Source organism: Neolamprologus multifasciatus, chromosome 22 (genome assembly GCF_963576455.1).
Source record: "Neolamprologus multifasciatus chromosome 22, fNeoMul1.2, whole genome shotgun sequence".
In the NCBI taxonomy this organism is placed as follows: Eukaryota; Metazoa; Chordata; class Actinopteri; order Cichliformes; family Cichlidae; genus Neolamprologus; species Neolamprologus multifasciatus.
This window is the reverse complement of record NC_140459.1, coordinates 1,719,902-1,730,194: the sequence shown is the minus strand read 5'-3', so window position 1 is coordinate 1,730,194 and position 10,293 is coordinate 1,719,902. Positions and strand designations below refer to the sequence as shown.

The 10,293-nt window shown below is 38.7% G+C and overlaps 1 protein-coding gene across 1 annotated transcript in view; it reads left to right on the top strand.

Annotated features, from left to right (window-relative positions):
* Positions 1-7,841: 7,841 nt before the first annotated feature.
* LOC146492532 (uncharacterized) overlaps positions 7,842-10,293 on the top strand; it is a 48,170-nt gene continuing 45,718 nt past the window's right edge. Inside the window, exons 1-3 of the mRNA XM_085149220.1 lie at positions 7,842-8,281; positions 9,150-9,260; positions 9,871-9,918. Of these exons, the coding sequence (XP_085005346.1) occupies positions 8,125-8,281; positions 9,150-9,260; positions 9,871-9,918 (316 nt within the window). The 5' untranslated portion in view covers positions 7,842-8,124. The remainder of the gene's footprint in view (positions 8,282-9,149; positions 9,261-9,870; positions 9,919-10,293) is intronic.

Genomic DNA, 10,293 nt, shown 5'->3' with positions numbered 1-10,293 from the left:
ATACACCATTAAATAATTAATTAAATGTGGCAATAATTAATTAAAATGGGAAATAATTAATTAAATAAATAGTTATGACACATGTAATTAATTAATTATTGACACATTTAATTAATTATTTATGTATTTCACATTTTAATTAATTATTGACACATTTAATTAATTATTTATGTATTTCACATTTTAATTAATTATTTATGTATTTCACATTTTAATTAATTATTGACACATTTAATTAACTATTTAATGATATATTTATTTATTTCATTTTGGCAGTCCTGGCGCCTGGCTCTCATCTTGAATTAATTTTATCTGTCAACCTCACCCATCAAACGCAGGGGGCGGGGTTAACGCTGCCCATGCAGCTTCTCTAACATTTGATTGTTGCCGTGCAAAGTAAGTCAAAACAGGTCGATCCTAGATAATCGATTGCTTGTGTAGACTTGGGGCAGCCAGGTATCCCAGAATGCATTTCAAATCACAGGCAGCAATGGTGTAGTTTTAAAATACCCCGTTTTTCTGTCACCAACTACACTTTTAACAGTGTTTTAGCTGCGAATGTCCTAGAAACAGGAGTGATACACCTGCTGCTGTCAGACCTGCAGGTATCAGGCTGTGATGTTTCCTTTATAGTGGACAGAAATATTTGCAGTGGCACAAATAATTTGTAGCATCTTGTTGAAGAACAGCTGATTGTTCTGTAAATAGTTTGAAATGGTTATTTAAAAAATCAAGGTAAAATTAAATGGATGCAAATAACTTTGTTGTTTGCATAACTTGTGCATATGATTTTAAAATTGACAGTTTATATTTGCATTTAAAGTTATGAAATATGATAATTAAACATGTTTGTGGTTGTTATAGTTTTTTGTCTGATTTTGATCAATTGTGTTAACACAATTTGTCAAAATGAAAACATGACTGTAAATTCAGACACGTGAGGTTGTGCTGAAAACAATGATACCAAACGAGGCAAGTAAATAGTTTTTAAAGGTGAAATGTGGAGGAAACATCAAAAGTAGTTGGACCCCAGAGGGTTAAACATTTTTTTAAAGTAACACAAAAGTTACTTTTCAAGTAATTAATTACTTTTAGAATCTAGTAACTCAGTTACTAACTCAGTTACTTTTTTGAAGTTACTATTAACTATAATAGTAACTTCTATTATTATTATAATTACTATTATAACTATTACTATAATTAATTACTTTTTCATAGGAACTTGCGCAACACTGCTATCCACACACTCCAAACACACGAAACATGACAAATCTCTCACATCTCAAGACTCGCTCTCTCTCTCTCTCTCTCTCTCTCTCTCTCTCTCTCTCTCTCTCCACTTTATCTCGGCTGTAACATCTGATGATGTAAAATGAGGACACGAGGATGCGTGGCACATTAAATGTTGCACAACGTATTTCTGAGTTTCATACCAGATAAGAAAAGCATTTTCAGAAACCTTTCAGATGCACTTTTATCATGTTGTCCTATAAATTTGTTCCATCATGTGACTCGGCTGTCATATAAACACTTCTGTGTTCTTATTTAGTCACAGATCAGATCATCGCATCTGTCAGGACAGAAAAACTAGCAGCAGTAAAAAGTACTGCAGAGTCTCAGGTTCGTGTTCAGCCCAGGCTCTGTGCACTAGAAATATTATAAACAGTCGTCTCCATACCACAGTTTGCTTTCAGTAAACACCGACGGCATTCATTGATAGCATAGCACATCCATGTTAGCAGTCTATAAACGATTGACATATATTAGCACAGGTATCAATAAAGGACTACCGTATTAAACACTTTTACTAACCTCAGGCAGATGGACAGGCGCTCTGCAGGTGGGATTGAGCGCCTGTAGTTGGTGTCTAGGCGGGCGATGCTTGGACCAACGCGGGACAGCAGGTCCTCAAACTGGGTGAGGGGAAGACGGCGATATCGCTGAAGTCGAACGTCATCCAGGCGCAGCTCCTGGAGCAAGTGGTGAAACTCACCAAACTGCTCACGCGTCTGAAGGACCTGATGGACCCAGGTACGGCGAGGACGTCCTTAACGCCGCTGCTCTGCTCTCCACAGTAAATAGAGAAGGGAGACTCTCTCTTCAAACGCTAGCTCGACAGCTGCCATCTAGCAAAGATACCGGTCTGGCACAACTTCCTCCCACATCCCTCCCACATTTCCGGTTCACACGCGTCAAAATATGCAATTTTGAGCCCTGCTTGATCCCGGCGATGAGTTTCATTCTTCCTGGTGTTTCTGAAATGATGCCTCTCACTGTGGGTCAACAGAACATCTGGCACAGGACAGCTGTAATGAAAGAAATTGAAGAAGTTTTGAAAAAAAAAATCTTGGAAATGCCCTATATGTGAGAAGCAGATTTTGTATTTACTTTTCTTTTCCAATCAAGATAACTAAAAGTATAATTTTCACCATACAATTACTAACCTTGTCATCTCCTGCACTGTCTGTTTTGGGCTCTGGGCTTGTCCTTCCCAGCGCTCATGAGACTGCTTTGCTGCACTGTGGTATGAGGTGCTAACCTGTTGACAGTGTTGGGAAGGTTAATTTTAAAATGTATTCCACCAAAGATTATAGAAGTAATGTATTCTGAATACTTTACAACTACATGAATGTACTATTGCTGTGTGATTTATTACTATTACTGAAGGCTACTCTCCATACCAACACCAACTAGATGTTAAAATCATAATATAAATGAGTAACAGTAGGTAGACATTAGGTAAGGCTGCACTTTTTGCAGCGATCTCGTGTAGAAAACTATTCCACGCGTATATAAAACAGGTCAGCGGCTCCGAACCGTAGTAAAGAGACCTCTGGCTAATACGTCGAGTTCGTGTCGGGCTCGTAGCTGAAAACTAGCTTTACTTTGTTGTCTGAGGCGTTGAAAGGCTGCTCCAACGGGACTTATTGTTTTCGGAGGAAAACACGAACACGGTGTACAGTCGAGTCTTAATAGCTTACTTACAACTGGGCTCGTCAGGCTCTCTTCTTGGCTGCAGTGGTTATTATTATATTTACATGCTTCCAGCTCCCGTTTCTGCTCGATGGCAGCTCGTACTTTTCCTTTTTCTCCCTCCCTCGCTCACAGACACATAACGGGTATGGCAGTCCATTCTCCCTGCAGCACGGACTACACTGCCCATGAGGCTACATTGTTTAGGGCGATGCCTGTAACACTCTGCTATTGCCTTCATATTAAATCATTTTTGTATAATAATTTTTAGAGGCTCTTATTGCGTGTTTTGTTTGGGTTTCCACCGGCGTGGAATTACCAAAAATAGAGAGACCATAGCCCAACATATGAAACAGGAAAATACCGCCATGTAATCCATTTATTTCAACAAACTAACTGTATTCTCAATATCACCTATTGAACGGTAACTGTAACGGATACATTTACTCATATTTTGTATTTTAAATACGTAACGCCGGTGCATGTATTACGTTACTGCCCAACACTGCCTGTTGATGAGATCTTGTGCCGTTCCTAAAACACCGGCCTCCAACTCCTAAAGAGACACGGGTGTCCCTAAATTTAGCAAATATTAGCTTCGGGCTAGCTTGCTACGACGAACAGGCTAATACCAGCATTTTACCACAACTTCACCAGATGTAGCTAAAAAAAACTAAACTAATGTCCAGTCCAGTGGGACAGCAAGGAAAGATGACAAAAATGATACTTACTTGCGGTTTGGAGGGTCCAGCTGAAATTGAAGCAGCCATTGAAAGACGGGAAGAGAGAAAGATGGCAGCTTGGTCAGCACTAGTGGCCTCTATAATGTATGCAAATACACGCAGGCCAGAATCCCCCCCCCCAGCGCGCCCCCAGACGCCAAAACAGTGGCAGCAGATTGAAACTGAAAAATTGATTGAAACCGAAAAAAAAAATTGTAAGCGAAAACAAAAAAATTACAATTTCAACTAAGTGTTTTTCACTATCAATTTTTTTTCGGTTTCAATACAAGATTTTTCAGTACATTTATTTCAGTTACAATATTTTTTTTCGGTTTCAATATTTTTTTCGGTTTCGTTTCAAGGTGGCATCGTTCTGATTCCACAGAAATGTCCCTCAAAAAAAAAACAGTCTGAACACAAATACGCAGAATGTTAGATGTCCACATTCCTTAAATGTCCTTGTTCCTAATGTCCTTGGTTCTTTTTAAATATTAAAATAAATTTGCATCTTGTGACACATTAAAAGTAAATACACTGGCATTACTGTGCATCACCCGCAGTTACAGCTACAGCACAGCTATTGCGCCTGAACTGCGCATAACCACTTAGCTGTCTGCGGCTGAACTAGCAGGCCCAAGAAAGGAAAAAACACTAAACACTCATAATAAACAAAAGTGTCACAACATTGCAATACTATGAAAACACATCTTAAACATAATTAAACACATTTACTACTATTCTGACTGGTTAGTTGTTTTTTTCAGTGCATTAAACTGCAATTGACCCTGTGCACGAGAAAATGCTAACTTCCTGGTTTGAGACCGGATGTGGGGTTGTACATTTCCGGTAGCTTTACTTTGCGGTCAATCGCTACTGCGAAGATATACTCCAAAATCATGTCCAAAACTCGAAAACGGAACGATCGCGTTAAGTTACAAAGAGGAGAAGGTGGGAACACTCACCACTGTTGTGTCATAAAAATCTAATGATCAATTTTGACGTTTAAAGAGTTTAGATCGATCAGTTGTTTACATCACTAAACACAAGCAGAACTGCAGCAGAAGACACATCGTCCACATTCAGAAGCACATCTCTGTACAGTGACTGGTCTCATGATTCAAACAGGCAGATGTTCAGCATTCAAACTACAGGTGAACAATAGTCAAACCAGATGTTTTCCCCGTTATGTCGAGATCAGCTAGTCAAGTACACACCTACACAGCATGTTAACAAACCGTGAAAAAAAGCCACACAAAAAATTAATGATTGCTGGTAACGGTTTCTATACATTAGTATTTATGAAGGGTATGTTGTGACTTACCTTCAAAATTACAGCGGTCCCTCGCTATAACGCGGTTCACCTTTCACCTCGCTGTTTCGCAGATTTTTTAGTGCAAGTTTGCATGCTTATTTACGTCCTGCATCCTGATCGCTGCAGACGATCTCCTCCGTCTCTCCTGTACAGTACAGAATCGCTGCATCTATCGCTAGCAGTGTGACTCTGAAGTGCAGTGCTGTATGTCCACGATGTACACGAAACGTTTTGCACCGTCAAAAAATAAAATTGGCTACTTGATTTCACCTATCACTGGTTATTTTTAGAACATAACACCCGCGATAAACGAGGGACAGCTGAGAAATATAACATTTGAATCCATTTTCTCTTTTCCCCTGAGGCGTGGGGGGAAAATATCGACAAGTCAATGAACATCATTTACAGATATATTGGGTAAATGCCCGAGACATCTATAGAAATGTAAATCGCCGCTTTATTTATTTATTTGCTTAACTTGTTTTGGACCGTAAACAGGGCGCGAATAGGACACCGGAAACAAAGCTCCCCACAGGAGTTTCCGCACAGGAAGTAGCATATGCTAACGTGCACATAGTCAATAGCGGTGCTAAGTGAGCTAGGCTAACTCACCAGAATAGTTCAAAAAGTTCGAAGAAACACTCCGACTCCTTCGAGGTAGGTACCCGTCTGTGGTTCACCGCTAACAACAGCTCTCTCACAAATATTAATTGAACCTCTTTTCTCTCTTTCAACTGGGAAAAACCGTGCTCCGCGGCAGCATGGAGTTTTTCCTTGCCGTGTTTGTTCTTCTACACCACACACCGAGCACCGAGGTGCAGGTGATGCCTTCAGGGCAAGCCCGGAAATTAAATAATCAGACGAGAACTACGATGCATTCAAAGAACCCTGTACTTCTGATTGCTGTAAATCTTACCAGGGTTACATTTGTTTCTTTTTTCATTCTAGCTGAAGTCAGGGACAAACTGTGTTCCTTTTCAAATCAAATCAAATCAAATGACTTTTATAGTCACATCACATGTGCAGTTACACTGGTACACTACATGTAAGTGAAATTCTTATGTGCGAGCTTCACAAGTATGGAACGCCAGGACTGCCATAATGAATTAATTAAATACACCATTAAATAATTAATTAAATGTGGCAATAATTAATTAAAATGGGAAATAATTAATTAAATAAATAGTTATGACACATGTAATTAATTAATTATTGACACATTTAATTAATTATTTATGTATTTCACATTTTAATTAATTATTGACACATTTAATTAACTATTTAATGATATATTTATTTATTTCATTTTGGCAGTCCTGGCGCCTGGCTCTCATCTTGAATTCATTTTATCTGTCAACCTCACCCATCAAACGCAGGGGGCGGGGTTAACGCTGCCCATGCAGCTTCTCTAACATTTGATTGTTGCCGTGCAAAGTAAGTCAAAACAGGTCGATCCTAGATAATCGATTGCTTGTGTAGACTTGGGGCAGCCAGGTATCCCAGAATGCATTTCAAATCACAGGCAGCAAAGGTGGTGGTGTAGTTTTAAAATACCCCATTTTTCTGTCACCAACTACACTTTTAACAGTGTTTTAGCCGCGAATGTCCTAGAAACAGGAGTGATACACCTGCTGCTGTCAGACCTGCAGGTATCAGGCTGTGATGTTTCCTTTATAGTGGACAGAAATATTTGCAGTGGCACAAATAATTTGTGGCATCTTGTTGAAGAACAGCTGATTGTTCTGTAAATAGTTTGAAATGGTTATTAAAAAAATCAAGGTAAAATTAAATGGATGCAAATAACATTGTTGTTTGCAGAACTTGTGCGTGTGATTTTAAAATTGACAGTTTATATTTGCATTTAAAGTTATGAAATATGATCATTAAACATGTTTGTGGTTGTTACAGTTTTTTTGTTTGATTTTGATCAATTGTGTTAACACAGTTTGTCAAAATGAAAACATGACTGTAAATTCAGACACGTGAGGTTGTGCTGAAAACAATGAGACCAAACAAGGCAAGTAAATAGTTTTTAAAGGTGAAATGTGGAGGAAGCATCAAAAGTAGTTGGACCCCAGAGGGTTAAACATTTTTTTAAAGTAACACAAAAGTTACTTTTCAAGTAATTAATTACTTTTAGAATCTAGTAACTCAGTTACTAACTCAGTTACTTTTTTGAAGTAGTAACTATTACTATAATTAATTACTTTTTCATAGGAACTTGCGCAACACTGCTATCCACACACTCCAAACACACGAAACATGACAAATCTCTCACATCTCAAGACTCGCTCTCTCTCTCTCTCTCTCTCTCTCTCTCCACTTTATCTCGGCTGTAACATCTGATGATGTAAAATGAGGACACGAGGATGCGTGGCACATTAAATGTTGCACAACGTATTTGTGAGTTTCATATCAGATAAGAAAAACATTTTCAGAAACCGTTCAGATGCACTTTTATCATGTTGTCCTATAAATTTGTTCCATCATGTGACTCGGCTGTCATATAAACACTTCTGTGTTCTTATTTAGTCACAGATCAGATCATCACATCTGTCAGGACAGAAAAACTAGCAGCAGTAAAAAGTACTGCAGAGTCTCAGGTTCGTGTTCAGCCCAGGCTCTGTGCTGCAGCTCAGCCCCTCTCTCTCCCCCCACTTTCTTTACTGTTTCAATGGTCTCTGTCCAAACAACAACAACAAAGAAATATCTGTGAAAAAGTAGAGTTCATAAACTCAAATCATGAATGAATAAATAACATTTTATTTTGAAGGAAATTTAGTTTAATTTGTTGAACAAACCTTCAATAAACCCAGAAAGTTGATTCTGTTTATCTGGACTTTGTGTTATCAGTTTTAATTCTAACTATGGACAAAATGTGGTTTAGCTTTTCCTGTCATGACGTCTGTAGTTCCTGTTCAAAGCAGCTCACAGAGAGACAGAGGAAGCGAAGCGACAGCAGCATCAGAATACAGAGGACCAACATTTACTTATGATTTACTGCAGAATCAGAATCAGCTTCACATAGAAAAGCTCCAGTTAACAGAGAAACACAGCGACTGAGTGACAGCTCTGCTGTACAGGAAACTGATACTGCTGAAAACTGAGCATCTTAAAATGTCTTCCATCATCGATGAGGATCCAGAGTTGAGCATGAGTGTGAAATACAGCAAAGGAGAGGACAGAGGAGAGAGACTGGAGGGACTGGTCCTCCTCCATGAGAATGTGGACTCCAGCACAGACCATCAGGTCCCTGTTTCAACACAGGACGGAGGTAAGTATCAAATACTGAGGGATCAGGAATCAGGAGAGACTGTTTCCATCTTCTCAATAAAATATCAAACTAATACAGATCCATCAAAGCTTTTGGGTCCAGAGACTCAGTTTATTCATAGTGTGGAGGAAAGTTCAAGCTTTGGTGAAGGTGTGCAGTCTCTGCTCTTATTATGGTTTATATGTTTCTATATTTTTTAATGTTTTCTGTTTATTTAGAGAATAAATGATAAAAATTGTCTAGTTTAAAGTATCAGTGTGTTATTTTAGTAAGTGTAGAAACTCTTCAGTCTCCACAAGCTGACAGAAAAGTGTTGGAGGAGTTATCTCACAGATCAGTGGTGAAGGCAGAAATATAAGAAACAAGGAAGTGTTGGTCGACACTGTGGAGCGAGTATAACCACGGAAACTGCTCAAAGCACACTTTTCACAGCTAGTTTTAGCTGACAGGAAATCAGACCAATGAATAACAACTCTGTTTTCATTTCAGCAAATCATGGAGATATTGTTTTAATGACATAATATTCATATTATAATAACCAACATTGTCTTCATGATCTGGTCTTTGTGTGAAACACGGCTGATACACATTCGTCTGTTTCTGAGTCACATCAAAGCGTTTCTCTGTCAGAGTCTCTGTTCTCACATATGTAAAAGTCACCTGAAGACAAACATGTGACAAAGTCTCCTGTAAATATCAAAACTGCTAGAATGAACTTGTTCAGCTCATCATCAGGTCGGCTGCAGGTGGAAAGTCTTTCTGACAATAAACCAATAAAATACGCTTGAAAAATGGGAAACAAATTATGATTAAAACATGTTTAATAATTAAATTAACAAATTATTTTCTCTCCATTTTGCCTTTGTAGAAATAAAAGCCCAGGAGAAGCTTCCAGCTGTGAAAAGAAGCCGTTTCAGAGGTGTTGAAGTGAAGCTGGTGGTTCTGTATCTGCTGATTCTGGCTGGAATCACAACACGCTGTGAGGAGTTTTATTATCATGCTCATGATACACTCCCATGTTAAAATGAGCACCTTTGCTGCCTTAAAAACATGTTTCCATTCAGGACCAAATGAGTTTTGGTCTCTAAGGATAGTTTCCTCTTCATAAAAACTGCACGGTGGCATTTTAAATGGAATTCTCTGATCAATAATATGAGCTGCTGTGTGGTACAGCCTGACCAACACGTTGGTTTTGCTGACTGAGCTTCTAGTATTTCATGAGTCTGTTACTTAGCACTGATTAGCAGGTGTGTGTCTGTGTGCATGATTCCTGGCTCATATCTTGTGTGTGTTGTGGAGGTGGAGTGAATGTTCTTGTTGTTCCTTCAAACTCTTCACTCAACACGGTGATTCTGTGATTACATCAACAAAGCAGACAGGCAGCAGCATCTGCTGCAGACTGATGCAGGTGCAGTCACACTATGTTAGACAGTGGCCGTCTGTCATTGTGCGACTAGTTAGTTCATTTGGTGTATTAAGCAGGTAGCTAACAAGCTAATGTTAGCTCCATTCATCTCATAGGAAAATGAAAAACTTTATTTAAATCATTTTAAATTTTAAATCTTCGGTTTTGTTGCATTTCTAACCAGATATTTTGGTGAGTTTGGAAAAAGAGCAGCTGAAGGACGAGATGGAAGGTAAGAAACTATTAAAAACTGTCAGAGTTGGAGACGGATTTGAAAGGTAACTGATTTTACATTTTGAATCAGCTTCTTGTGTTAAGATAAAAAAAGAAACAAACCAAATTACAGCAGCTGACCTCCCAAACTAACATAAACAGGAGAAACTGTTCACAGTCAAAGGCAGCTCAGCCCTACAAACTCCTTCGAAGTGAAACAGGAAACACACAGTGAGAGCTGCACTTCCACAGGAAGTACCTGATCACATGGAAACACCTGTGATATGAGGAAGTGTTGATTCCCAGTGTTGTCTGTTCTTTCAAAGCATATAGATAACATCTCTGACTACAGGTGTAGAAATGCTGTTTGATTCTTCACCTTCTTCCTCCACAC